Source organism: Porites lutea, chromosome 2, assembly GCF_958299795.1.
Source record: "Porites lutea chromosome 2, jaPorLute2.1, whole genome shotgun sequence".
Taxonomy (NCBI): domain Eukaryota; kingdom Metazoa; phylum Cnidaria; class Anthozoa; order Scleractinia; family Poritidae; genus Porites; species Porites lutea.
This window is the reverse complement of record NC_133202.1, coordinates 23,992,873-24,007,711: the sequence shown is the minus strand read 5'-3', so window position 1 is coordinate 24,007,711 and position 14,839 is coordinate 23,992,873. Positions and strand designations below refer to the sequence as shown.

The 14,839-nt window shown below is 39.2% G+C and overlaps 1 protein-coding gene across 1 annotated transcript in view; it reads right to left on the bottom strand.

Annotated features, from left to right (window-relative positions):
* The window catches only part of LOC140925879 (uncharacterized), a 43,204-nt gene extending 32,230 nt beyond the window's left edge, over positions 1 to 10,974 (bottom strand). Inside the window, exons 1-8 of the mRNA XM_073375721.1 lie at positions 10,122 to 10,974; positions 5,993 to 7,110; positions 5,348 to 5,479; positions 4,133 to 4,259; positions 3,363 to 3,695; positions 2,629 to 2,662; positions 1,530 to 2,179; positions 443 to 703 (exon numbers count right to left, since the gene is read on the bottom strand). Of these exons, the coding sequence (XP_073231822.1) occupies positions 443 to 703; positions 1,530 to 2,179; positions 2,629 to 2,662; positions 3,363 to 3,695; positions 4,133 to 4,259; positions 5,348 to 5,479; positions 5,993 to 7,110; positions 10,122 to 10,613 (3,147 nt within the window). The 5' untranslated portion in view covers positions 10,614 to 10,974. The remainder of the gene's footprint in view (positions 1 to 442; positions 704 to 1,529; positions 2,180 to 2,628; positions 2,663 to 3,362; positions 3,696 to 4,132; positions 4,260 to 5,347; positions 5,480 to 5,992; positions 7,111 to 10,121) is intronic.
* Between the last annotated feature and the right edge of the window lie 3,865 nt (positions 10,975 to 14,839).

The following is a 14,839-nucleotide window of genomic DNA, read 5'->3' as shown; positions in this document are numbered from 1 at the left end:
TGGTAACAATATTAAATCTATGTGGTAGTGACTGATGGCAAAAGCATAAGACCAATTTAACAAAAAATTAACCAAGGATTGAAAAGCTTTTTAATAATCTCTTTTTGAAAAGAACACATAGCCTGTGAACAGCCACCCTCTCCCATGAAACAAAATTGTGGGGAAGGGGCGTCCATACACAGGCTAGGCAGGGTACGCCAAAACCTATGTCCGATTGTCCGTACAGTAGAATTAAAATTTATCTTTAAGTCATAAAGGCAAACCTCATACTTGACAAAATAAGGTTAATAAATATTCCTTTTAACTTTGCCATACCGCGGCCATTTCATTTGTTTTTCGGCTCGTGATTTACAAGCTTTTCTCGTGTTGTCCTAACATCCCAGGTGGGTTATCATGCTGGTAAACCCATAGAAAGTGTGGTCTATTATTTAAGTATACTCACATTAAACAGATTGCCAATGAGCACCGCAATATGATTGTTGATGACAGCTGAAACAGAATCCATGTGAGCCAAACTGGTGAGCTGACTGGCTGCTCTTGGAAGGCACAGATAAGCCAGCAGGCTGGAATGACACTCAGGGTTACCAGAAAGAAGGACAACTGGCTCCAGGGCCTCAATCACGGGGTCCTCTTCTCTTGCGTAGTGGGAACCCGTGCTTAGTATGGAACTTTCCTCGCATTCTGATGGACTCCTTTGACAACTCTGAAAGGAAATTGTAACAAAAACACCAAACATCATGCTTGTTTTCTCCTTTTTCAGCTGTTAGTGTAACCTGTGCTACAGACGGCGGAGTTGAACGTCTGACCCTCGTTGTTCAAATTCTAGATAGCGCTATCATTATCCAGCAGATAAGTTCAGCTGTATTAGCGAAACCAATCACGTTATCGACTGGATAGAGATTTATCCGATGGACAGTGTTATCCAGCTTTTGAATAACTGGCGCCTGGTTAAGTCCATCTGCAAAACAGCGCCGAAATCCTTTATTTGGGCTGCAATTTAACCGCAGTCAAGGTCACATATACCTTCTCTTCTCCCTGTCTCTAAAAAACTCGGTATTTAAGGGTTTAAAACGAACCAACTCCTCCCAGCTGGCTTGTTAGCTCAATGGGTAGAGCACTGCAGCAGTGTCGTAGAGGTCAGGGGTTCAAATCCTGTACAAGCCTGATTTTTTTTCAACCTGTCTCCTCGCAAGTGCAAAAGTTTCATCAATGACTACAATGATTGTCTTTCATTTATCACCCCGCACTTTCTGTAAATGTATACGATTTTCATATATTCATTATTTCATTTTCATCCTTTCAAAGCTTTATACAAACTAAGTCTATGACTTGCTCCCGGCTGGCTTGTTTACTAGCTCAATTGGTAGAGCACTGCACGCATATCGGTCGTCAAAGTTTTGAATTTTTCGGCTTTCATTTTGCAACTGTAAAAGTTAGGTCTCTAACAACTGTGATTATCGTCTTTCACATAATTTCAAAACTCAGTATAGCTATTAGACTACCTGCGAGGCACATATTAGTGTACATACCACTGCAGATTGATCTGACTCCAGGCTGGGCTGCCTTACATTGGACAACTTCATTTCCACTGCTAACCTAGTGCCCTCTGTCACTTGAATATCAGGTGAGGGAGTGGCGTGATCCCCAGTCTCTGTTGGCACTACATCTGTCCCCTCTTCTTTATCATTAGCCTCCAGATCATCAACGAACTGAATCAGATTGGACACTACTTTTTCCTCTTCCGATGATGACTTCGCATGAATAAATGGAGTCAGGAGATTGGATTGCAAAGAAGGTATTGATGACACAAGAGATAACGGTGCGACAAAGTTTTCTTGAGTATCTGCTGCTGAGGGTATCTCTTGTTTAGAAGAGGTTGTCACAGGTCCTGCTATTTGATTTTCTCGACTGGTAACTTGTGCTTCAACCTTCCTACATTGGGACAATGCTAAATCCTGCTCTACAACAGACTTGTCTTGAGAAGAGTAGCTCATATCAGCATCTGCTTTGTTATTTATGAAAGCATTGACATCAGATTTTTCCGACAAAGAATTACTTGGGTTAAGCGCTAACTGTGTTTGTCCTGATGGGCTCTTTGGCTCACTCTGATCTGAGTCTTGTACCTGAATTGTTCTGTGAAAAGCGTGCATATGCAGAAGGGTTCCTCGTCTGGAATTAGCTGAAAAAAGGGTTAAACATTCATACGTTATCATCAATGAAATTTGCGTGGAATTAATAGTCAACTCAATAAATACAATGTAAGTAATGTCGAATGTGTTGCGTTACAGCCACCTCTCTCCAAGACGGACACCTTTGAGACTAACAATGAGTGTCCCACTTATATAAACAGATTCATGACTTGTATGTCTAATAGAGAGTTAACTAAAAAGATAAAGAAAGGCAGGTCCAAACTCTAGGTATTTGTTTTAGCAAGGTGTTTGTCTCACAGAGGTGACCATTAAGAGAGAGTTGACAGTATTTACACAAAAGCGTGTTAACATGTACTCACTCTTTATTTTCAGGTGATGCACGGTTTTACAAACTGAATTATTTATTCATCCAAAAATTTGGCCTTTCTGTGTTTTACATGTACATGTAAATGGTCTAAACAATGTATAATGTTATTACCAACATTTAGATTTGACCACGAGTACAGGTACACCTTTGGAATTTAAGGACATAATTTATGTTCTCAAAACTCCTTTCATCCCATTGGCAACCAGGATATAGAGAGGTAAGAGATAATATTGTTGTTAGTAAACAACGTTTATTTGGAGCACACGAAATTGGTTTGAAAACTCAAATTTGCATTCTTACTCATGATCAATCCATTCTTGTAGTCCAATCTAAAGGTCCCTATTGAAACGCCAGCAGCAGTTTTTAGACTACCCTTTACATGTGTATATGGAAACACGATTAAGGAAACAAAAAGCGTTGACTTGGAGAGAGGGAGGGGGGATGAAATGAGATATCATATATGGGATGAAATAATATTACCGGTATATGTGGTTGACAAGGAGTGAATAGGTAGGCAGCAAGCAAGCTCTCAGCGAGGGAGGGGAGGAGTTTGGGGGAAGGGGTAGAAAAAAGTGGAGGGACCTGTCCCCTTCCCCCAAAGCCCCCTGGAGAGCTTCCTTGCAGGCTAGTATAATTATCATTTTTCTCTCTACTGAAAACGTTTAAGATTTTTGTTGACATTCAAGAACCAGAACAGTAGTTTAATAGTGTAAAAACCACTTTGGACTGTGGTCTGGTGGCATGGGTGACAAGGAATCATAGCTTTTGCACAAAACTTTAAACTAATAATCAATAGTTACTCACCATTGTAAAGCGCAGCCTTGCAGATCTTAGAGATAAAATACAGACAGGCAATACTCACCAAGCAGAGGGCTTTGAGCTTTTGAAAGATGGATGCTCTCTGATCTTTTAATTGGCCTCTTCCCTCTCACTGCTTCTGGACTTCCATGCCCTCCTGACATGGAGCACAAACTTGAAGACCTTCTGGGCTGTAACAACTCTCGGCGCAAATTAGACGCCTTCTCTACCTTGGGAGAATGGGCACTAGACTTGGTTCTGGCACTCACTGTGTGGTTCATTAGTGAGGCTCCTGAGTTTGAACGTGATTTGGTTATATCTGTAGCGGCAAAAGCCTCACATGCTGACTGCACGAGGAGTCTCTGCATCTCTTTGAGTTCCTACACAGAATATAAATTTTGGAAACTGCTGTTACAGTGTGAATGATATTTCACATGGTTTATTTCAGTATTTATCTCACTATCTTTCAAGTAGTTGTACATGTAGATCTGTGCAACTGCTAGACCTCACTTGCTGGTACAGTAGAATCCTGGTTTCTTGCTCAAGTCTTCAGTTTGTAGAAATTCCTGATAATTCCCCTTTGCCAGTCAAACACTAATTTTGCTCCCAATTTTCAAACCTCTTGATAATTCCAACCAATTCAGTTTTCTCAAGCTAGTTTGAGAAATCGGAATTCCTCTGTATTACACTTTAACAGTACAATGTGAATTATTTAGGAGAATAAAACCCATGTCTCTTTGGATATACAGCATGTTGTAGGTAAAAATGCATTCTCAAGTTAAAACAGAATATCCTTTGTAGAGTGTGAATAACTTACTGGATCTAAGTCGACTGGTCGTACTCCATGAATATTGTTTTCATATATCCTTGCACCATGTTCAACTAAAAGGAATGAAACTTCCAGTTTGCTTCTATGCCCAGCAGACATGTGCAGTGGCGTACAGCTACAAATTGGATCAATAAAATTATTAAAATTAGCATTTGCAAACATACTCTTTGATTTAAGTTGGTGACCGTTTCATCAACAGGAACATCAATTATCAGAGTTCTACTCAGTGTATTGGCGACACTGTACTTTTTTTGGTGTTTTTGGTTAATATTAACTTTTTTATTACTTTTTTTAAAAATTTACTTTAAGAGTCTTATTCACTTCATAGATCTCCAGCCTCATAACAACTTATTACAGTCTGCCTGCAGAACAATGAAGCCTCTATTTCCAACTTTCCTATAATAGTATAATCCAAGTCTCAAAATGTACAGAATAACCCTGAATGAACTGTCATGAAAATGAGGTAAACACATGATTGATACCATATGACAAGAGCCAGTCAATAAAGAAAATTTGTTTAAGGGGGCTCATACTCTCTTCGCCTTTGATTTTTTTCTCCAAAAACAAATTTTACAAGCACATGTAATTTCACCATCAGGTATTTTCCCCCTCTATTTGTATTTTAAACCTGGTGAGAAGTACTTCCTTCTTCAATTGATAAATTGAATCGGCATGTGAAAGGACTCATGCGTTGGTGAATGTTAAACAATTTTTTATGTGGTTTGCTGTATTGGTTTCCTGCTGATTGGTACAGCTACCAGCAAATGAAGCTGATAGTTGGTGGAATGGGCACTAGTTTTCACCTTGCCTTCAGAGTTAATTGACTGTTTTTTTTTTCTTAATTGTTCTTTTCTTCTCTTCTTTTCTTTTTTTTTTCTTTTTATCTGACCTAATCATTATTTTTTCCAAGCCTTTGAACTGTCAAACATATAAAACAGTGGAGGACTTATCATTAATTGGGAGGTGCAAAGTAGCATGGAAAGGACAAAAAAAAATATTGTCTGGCTTTACTCAATTTGTGGATTACAGGCTAATGCTTGACATACATGTAGAGCATTCATTATACGAATAAATATGATCTGTTTTTTTCACTTCAAATCCCTAGAATTGTAGCAAACATGACTTAACACTCTGTGAGCATTCTCGTCTAGTTAATATCAGAAACAAATTACATGTACCAGTCACATTGCTGTTTACACTTACAAGTTGCTGTCTTTAGCTCTGACATTTGCACCATACCAAAGAAGTAATTGAGTGATAGCTCTGTTGCCAGCAGATGCTGCAACATGCAGTGGTGACTTGTCATCAGGCCCTTCCCAGTTGATATCTGCACCCCTAAAAACAAAAAATTGACAAAGATGAAATTAATTCTATTTCCTTTGTTTATCATTAAATTGTATTAATTTCATGAGGGTAGGAAATGATTTGCATCTCACATCTCTTCATCTTTACTACTAGGAAAAGAAGAACTCTGAAGTGTTTTCTACAGTACCAAAAAAATTCCGCGACCCAGAAGTCAAACATCATATTGCTATGTTGTAGGTAGAATGAATAATTTCATTCACCCTAGTTTGATTAAGAATTCCCTTTGTTTCTTAGCAGTAATTATTCATTGGAGACAAAAGAAATTCTGGTTTAACCTGACAACAGATTTTACCTACAACAGCAGCACTGTTAAAAAAGACCAATGCAACATTCATTCAGTTAATTATGACATTCCAAGAGTTTTCCATGTCAAGGAGGAAAGAGGAATTCTTTTTGTAAAGATCAGTCATAAAGGAGGACACTTGATATACCACGAATAAAAATAAGCACATTTTCAAAGGTCTGGATTAACTTAAAGCTCACCTTTTCAAAAGAAATTGAGTCATTTCAACGTCACCAAGTGAGACAGCATAATACAACAAACTTCTCCTTGCCGCATCATGCAAATTCACTGACAGTCCATTCTGCAGATACTGTTCAACAAGTCCAGTGTTTCCTTTCTCTACAGCCGTTATCAAACTGTGAAGAGTTTCTGGATTCTTCTCTTCTTCATTTTCAGATAATGGCAAAGTCATGTCTTGGGGCTCAAGTCCTTTGTATTTCCCAAGACTCAATGAGACACAATCAGAGGAAGGTATACTTTCTTTATGAAAACTTTCAGAAGGAAAAAGAGTTGTTGCCAAAAAATTCTCTGTAACATGATCCTTACCAATCCTTCCATAATCCTGCTCCCTTGAAAATTTGCCTTTTTCTAACAATTCATTTGGTTCCTTGCTCACCATCTCTACACTTTCTGGTGAGGTTTTCACCATATTCTTAGGAGAATTCACAAGGGGCTTGTCTTTTGTATTTGGTGCTACAGCTGGCTGGGAGTGTATTTCTTCCACAGAATGACACCTATAAGATTGTCCTTTTCTTGTTCCATCAGAAGGTACGACAGGTCTTTTATGTTCCATGATGGGTAGGCTTGACCTTCTACTCGTTCCGTTCCCTACTCTCTTCACCCAAACAGGATGTTCTGGTTGCACAGATGGTGGTAATGCATGCACATCTGCTTGAATTTCACACTGTACATCAATAACAGCTTTCTTGCCCTGGTTTGGTTCTTTACCATCACTATCACTGCCATCTGATGGAACAGGAGATAGTGCAGAAAACTCAACATGCCGCCCTGACGAAAAAGAGCTTGTTGGATGTCGAAGAATTGAAGGACTTGTGGTACTTTTGTTTAACTTTTTTCCATGTGGAGACCTTCGTCCAGATGTTTCCCCATGTTTCCACTGCACATGTGGATGGCGCCTATCTACTGATGAACTACCAACAGTTGAAGTAGTAGAAACTTCTGAATTTGTGCGGGTTCGCTCTGAACTACTAATTGAATGAGTTCTCTTTGCCCGTCGAGATTCCCTTTCAATTTTCTCGCGTCTCAATTTCCCAATAGCTTTAAATGCCAGAGCTACAGTTCGTACAATGCTAGCAGCCTGAAATATAAGACAAAAGAGAAACAATGATATTAACACGACAATGAACTCACAAAATTCTCTATACATACATACATACATACATAAACTTTATTTATCCTCGGATTTTAGTGTAGCTTACATAGCTAGTATCTCCGATCCTAACTAATTTTAAATAACTAATTTCTCTGAAGTCATTTAAATAGACCTTATTCAAAATACCCACCATCACTGCATGTGCTTTAGGGTTAGGTATTTCAGGGGCAAACAAGTGATAAAATTAATTAGTTGATACAAACATTAACCATTATGATAGATCAAATACTGTAACTACAGCACTGTACAATCAAGATTTCAAAAAAAAGGTTTTCCTTCAAGTGAAAATCATTTCAAAGATGCAACACGTCCCTTTAAGGTGAGCATGGGGTCTATGTAAAACTGAAAAAATACAAAAAATACAAAAATACAAAAAACAAAAATGTCTTAAAAACAAAAACAAAAAACACAAAAAACTGGAAAAATGCTTAACAAATCACCTTAAACTGCAATAGGTTTTCGATCAAAACCAAAGCTGTAAAACATTACTGTTCGAAGGAGAAAACATTCCCTGAAAATTTCTCAGGCTCAACAACCGATAAAAATTTCTGGATAACTGTTCTATGTGTCTAAGATATTCAGAGGTATTCTACCAACTTATTGTACCTATGATTTGCAAATGTTGTGTTTTTCACATGTCATTAGCAAGATATTGCGATATTGTTCAAACACATCTCCTCAAAATTTCAGTGTAAAGACAAAATGTCCCCTAGAATTTTCTAATAAAAGTACAGCTACTCCATTCCCTCAAAGTTTCAACCAACCAACACATCAGGCTAGCTAACAATTTTGGATGAGACAAAAAAGCCGCCAAAAACTAAACTTTTCCTACAACATACAAATTAATAGATAAATAGTCTGTTTTTAGGGCAGCTCCAAATCAACCAAACAGAGTGACTGTCTTCTAAAGCCTAGAGAAAACTATTTGAGACACTTTTGACAAATCTGGAAACATTCAGTCGTTGGGTATCCCTGTGTTCTTTACCTTACCGCGGCACCCTACGCTGAGACCCAGTTAATGTAATACAGTGGTACCTCCCCTTTGGGACTCCTCTATTCAAAAGACACCTCCATTCAGGGGACGCTAGATTTGGCCGTGAAAAAATGTTCACATAATTTTTGTATCTGTTACCTCTATTGAAGGGACACCTCTATTCAGGGGAAAGGGCCGCTTTTTCTGGGTCCCCAAACCCGGATTTAATCTTCATTCAGGGAACACCTTAGCGATCAAAAGTATGTCACAAGAGACTGACCGCAAAAATCGTTGATAAGTTTAAGTGTTCACTAGTCACAATGGCGACAGCTTTGAAAACATGGATTAACTCACTTCAATCGATTTAGAGAAAACTGTGTTTGTGGGAATTCAACACACAACATCGCTGAGATAAGTTATAAGTTATGATTTTTGTTATAAATTATCTAGCTGCTTCAAATAATGATTGCAGCAGATACCGTAGCCCGGAGAACAGAGGCCTTTTTCGGCTCTTATAATAATGATGTTTGATGGTTAATTATTAACAAACCCCAGCCGAAACTCCTTTTACGGGACAGAGGGTGTCCCCTAAAGAGAGGTTCCACTGTAATTCGCAAACATTTTACACAAAGGTTGACCGCAGGAAGAATTGCTATCATTGGTACTTTTTCAAGGGACATACAGCATTAGGCCTTAGGTACCTGGACTTTTGACTGGTGTGATAATATGCCGCTCCCACAGTGTGAGGCAAGTTTTTAACGCGGTCTCTTTCATAGTTGCACCAATTTAAGAGACCTGACCTTCACTTTTTTGGAGTGGACAAAGAAACTGGAAACCACATTGGAAAAACCGAAAATTTCAGACACCAAATTCAAAAACCGCTTGTATTTTTGTCAACACCTGAAAACTAGATACTAAAAATGGAAAAACTGCAAACCCCAGTGGCTATCAAAACCAAAACAACAAATTTCTTTGTGCAAAACCAAAAAACAAACAACCGAAAAAATGGCCAAAACCATGAAACTGAAAATCCCAACACCCCCCTCCTTTTAATCACCCAGTTTCTGTGCAGGCCACCCACAGTTCTTGACACTTTGCTTATGTATTTTGGTGATGTTTTGATATCTTAATTAAAGGAATATATTTATTGTGTTGAACTCGAAACGCGATTGTTAATTTTATCAGAATTCAGTTTTACACAATAAAGTTGGTCTACACCTGAAAGTTGAAACCTTAACCTGCAGTTTGTAACCAAGCTAAGAATGACCGAATTTTTGCGTGAGAGAACTTCCACGTCTATCACTTAAAAATGACAGACTGGACCATAGAACATCGTGAAGAAGTTTCCGGGATACAGATTTTAATCACTGAATGTATTTATGCAAAATAAATATTACCATTTAATAAAATTTTACGATCGACGAGTAATCTATCTTTTGAGAATGAGGAGACATATTTCGTCTTTATTAAGCTAACAATGGAAAAACCACTGCGCAAGTCCTTTGTACTGCTGGGCCAAGTGTTTACGAGAAGATAGGAAATGTGCAAAACAACGTGAAATTGGTGGCGTGACAAAGGTCGATCTATGACAAAAACAACGCTTGTTTTCGTCCCGCTCAATTCATTTCAAGCCTTCAGGCCATATTATAATCTAATATCAAAACCAGAATCACTGGAGATTTCGGCGATGTACTTAACAGAGTAAAAATTCGTTTGGTTTTTAGCCAAAGAACACGCGCGACTGCTTCAAACACACTAAAATGTTTTGAGAATTCAGCTTCTTGAAACGAAGTACATGGCACAGCTGTTAACACCTTTAAAGCGGTTTCTCTCGTAACAAAGGCTTAAAAACGAATCAAAATATCAAAACATCGCAAACGAATACCTGCCCCAGAGGGAAATCAAAACAGAGCACTCTTAGCCTGTGATGTAAACAACTTGAATATTGACGACGTTTCCTTACCTCGAGTTTAGACCCAGCTTCGAATACATGACACATGTGGGTCTTCTTTCGGGTGATATTTAGCCCAAAACAACTATCGAAGCCTCGAAGTTGTTCCTGTGCACACAAGGCAATAGCATAAAGCGGCGCTGTAAGGATTAACGAGTTCGACTCGAAGCTAGAAACTAGAAGAATGCCATCGCGAATTGTGAAATTGACTCGTATGCTCCGAACTTGCAGCTTTTTAATCCGCTTCAAAGTCTCCATCATTCTTGTTATCGACTTTGCTTCTGATATTTGTGCTGAGCCAACATAATCTACAATAAAATGTAGTTCTTCCGAACCATACTCTTCCACTCTTCGACTTTCTGCTTGTGGTATCAAAAGTGCAGTAGCTTGATTAGCTAGCGAACTTTCTTCATCATAACCTGTTGTTATAGAGGAATCGGCGACACGAACTTCGTTCTCCGTTCTTTGCCATCTCTGGCTTAAACGTCGCCTCAGAGATTGCATTTTTCCTTCAGTTCTTTGTTGAAGTATACTCCGTAGCGGGAGTCAACTTTTAAAAGGTATCTTGTCATCGTACTTGGCCAAATTATCCCAGAAAAACAACGAACCCTACACGTACCACTTTATAAAAACCAAATCTTCGCGGTGTCAAGAACCAGTCGGGAAGTAACTTCGTAAATCAGTTACATCCTCGAAAATATTGGATCCCCTGCATACCGTATTTTTTCACATCTTTAGTAAACTTCTTGACATTCTGTGAAAGAAGGCGAGTTTTGCCAAGGTTTCAAAGCCAAGGAACTTCAACGCAGACTGTACTTGCCATTCACAACCATGCTGTTTGCAGGCGAGTTGTTTGTGAACAGGCCGGAAGCTCGTAATTGGTTGATTTTTGATCACATGGCAGCGACTGCCGGGTTCGAAAATAAAATGCGCGAAAAATGGTCAATTTCGTGTGCTCTCAGAACACTCAATCAACATCACTACTACGAAAAATGCAGATGCAATAACGGCAAATTTATCAATCTTGTCTCAACTGCACGTTTCAGTTATCACAGATGATTACATCCATATAGCCATTTGTCCCTCGCCCAGCTGGAAATCTCAAGATCTACCTTTTCACAGTAAACAAGTTTTGTACAAGGCCGTTCAAAAAGGTTTAAAACTGATATCTCGATAATTTTAAGTCAAATGTCCGCCCTTATAACGGCACTGGTCCCTATTTTCTATCTATTTTTTTTTATGCTCCATAAATAAGTTCAATATCTTTCTTTGGCAAACTTAATATTTCAAAAGTTGTTTTTTTCAGTCTGTTAAGGCTTCCATCTAAGTAAAGGATTTTAAATCCTTGTTTCATAAACCGTTCAGAATAAAGACTACATTTTTCTGACTTCTTATATTCCCGTGATCTGGCAAAAAGCTTTAGATTATTTACAAAAATACAATATTGGAGCCGCAATTATATGCCCAGCGTTGTTTACGCTATAACTTGACTCTAAATTCCATTTAAAACTACCCTTTACTTTCTCTCTACGTGTATCAGTGCATAAGAACTCGCTTATGTTCAACATTTGAATCGAAGATACACATCTTAAGGCGTTTTGTGGTTACTGGATTTTAGTGGCTTGTTACGTAATGAAACGCAAAAAATACTTCGGCTTCCGTTTTCACTTTACGCGCCAACGATGTTCTACTATGCGACCAAATACGCAATAGTCGTTTCTGAGGTAGCAAAGTGTTTCCACTTTCGTTAAACTGTAACGCAAAAAGCTATGCATTCATGCAAAGACAAGTTCCCGACACGGATCATTTGCGTTCAATAAGAGAACTTTGATGACCGAATCCAACCGCAAAACAGGTTATTCGGAACTGGAGACTCTAAGATGTTACTGGAACGTTCAGTTGTAGCAGTGATATTTAGTATTATAAAAGTTTTGCTTGTTTGAAAAAACTTGAAAACCTGTTTTTCGACATTCTGTGACCAGTTAATTTTTAAATACGTTAGTGTGGAGCAATTTACCCGAAAATGAGTACCCACATGCACTTATTTTCATTCCCAGCCTTGCAATGTTTATAACTATTTACAGCTCTCGTGGTTTGTAGTTCAGCCTTCTGCGAAAAAGAGAAGGGTCAATGTTACTGTCACTGTATCAGTTATTACTTAGTTAAACCTTTGGCGCCAAGGATTTTCTGTTGAGACTCACACCTGCCGCTTGGATGTTGATGCCTCAGGGTCAGATGTACGATACGGTTCATTTCAGAAACAGGTGAGAAAAAGGGGGATCGGGTGGGAAAGGAGGTTGTACGGGCAACCGGGGAACTTGTTACATTTCCCTCTGTTCCCCATGAATCCAGTGAAAAATGGGGCCCGGGTTAAAAAGGGGCTCAACCACGGGCAAAAGGGGAACCCCCCTATTAGATCCCCGTCTGTTCCCTCAGTAGGCACTTAGCATTGAACTTGCGGCGACGAGAAGTGGATCACGGCGTAAATATAAAATACACATTTTTTTTCAATATTCTTTTTGCCTTGATTTCCGACAATTTCGCAGTAAGGGTTAGTATGCTGTCCTTGCATGTCCTGCCTGCTACTGATCGCGGAGATATCCGTCCGTCCAACGACAGTGGAGACAGTGAACTTCGTCGCTTCGATTATCTCTTCGGAGGCTGTTAAACTATTGAAGGACACGGCATACGACAACTTCGTCTACGATGCAGATCTAAAGTACGGATGAACAAGGGTTCAAATCATTCATAGTTGAATCATGCAGTGTCATTACTTAATCCAAGGAAACAAATTAAAGGACTGCAAGCGAGACAGCCTCTGTAATTTTTAGCAGAGGGTGGGAAGAAGAATGCTCCTGGGAGTCAACAAAAAAGGAAGAAAGGGTTTAGCCAGAATATTATTCCCGACGGTGATACGCACCGTTTCCTCCAGCTGCAAACCACCCTAACCTTTCTCCCAAAGGACCCCAAAGCGTTTCCACACAATACATTTGCTTTCTTATCAGCAAGCGCTATTATAATGAATGTTAGGAAGTAGCAAATGGCCTGGGTAGTATCAAGTAGATGAAAATGCGTTCAAAACTCGCGTCTTTCTAATACTCAGTGTACCGTTTTTAGTTAATTTTTGGACCATAGCTTGGGGAAATCAAACAGTTATTGATACTTAATTCGTGTCAAACTCCATTCCATTCAGACAGTGCTTCTCGATTTAAAGCCATTATTTTTTCTGGATCACGCAGTTTGACCGGAATTTCCATGAGCGATGCTCGTTTTTGTTTTATAGCTGTCCCTGGCTTTTAGTAATAAGTCCGTTATGAAAACAAACTGAGTCCAAGGTCACGGTTGAAAAAAGTACCATTCAAAAGATCAAATAGATCAAAAGCCCTGCAACAAGGCGCTGTTTTGCCCGTTTTTCCTCAGCTCCCTAATTTCCTTCTTTTGCTTACACTAACAATTGCACTGATTTAGTCCAACAATAACAAGGCCTCGACTCTATGAAAACCTAGACTTGCGAAAAACGGTGCTCAAGATTCATTGTTATTATTGCAATCATCAACAGCGCCCTTCCTGCCGTGACTTGATTATTTCCTGCCGTCTACTTAAGCTTATAGTTTTTGTTTTGATTAATAGCTGTTATTAAAAATCTTCGACATGCTTTTTTTTTTTTCGCACGTGGGTCTGACGCACATACCGGGAAGTTTTTTGTGGTTTAAACGCACCCTTCAGGGTGACTTGTTTTTTCCTTGTTAAAGACAAATTTGTTTGTACTGAACTGTTTAGTCTCATCCTTGACTGTCGCAGTCGTGTGTTTACATACGTCTGGGACGTTTTCGTGATGTCGCAGAAGTGTTTTAAGGGTCCTTGAACCGATTTGAACCATTACAAAAAAACAGTCGTGGACTATTAAACAAGTCTGGAAAGCTAAGTATTGCGTGACTAATGATTGTTTACCGGATACAATATTCTCGTTTAAACTCTCCTGTTATGACCTGACGTTCGTTTGAAACTGCTGTTGATTCGGGCTAGAAGAAAGGTTCATCCTTTTAGCCGTTTATTTAGCCCTATAGTGATTATGATTATAAAGCTGACAAATAAATGTTTATGAAATGCTGGATGGTTCCTGCCCGGAAACTGTGTTGTACCCAAAGGTTGCTGTACCCGGAAACTGCCCCAAATCAACGGAATATTCCGCCGCGAGTGCAAAACTCTTATTTTCCTAAATGACTGTCTTTTTTTCATGTTTTTTTTTCTGCAGGTTATGGTAAAGATTCCGACAAAATGACCGTATTGGTTTTTGTTCTTTCGCCGAGTTTTTAGATTGCATTACCCTGACCGGCGCATGAGGTAGTTAGCCTTCCATAGCGGCCAGGAGCAAGCCCCGGTAACTTTTCGGGCCAGAAATCAAATTCCCAAATTCAAATCTAAAGAATAAGAGCGTGGTTCGTAGCTAATCAACCAACCCATTTTGTTTTGTTAGCTCAATTAATTGTATCGTATTATTTGCAAAACTATTGGAACAAATTCAAAAGTTTTCCGGGTCCGTCTTTCGATAAGGCCTCAGGGGAGACGAGCGGGGCCTGATTAGCGAGGTGGGGTGGGGGGGGGAAGGCCTGACACACAAACGCATACACAGGGCAGGATCGTACCCAGTCTCCTGTCTCCCTTCGACAGATAGGAAGTTTTTGGCGGTGAGTTCGCGTTACATTTTATAGGTGAGGAAGGAAGTTCCT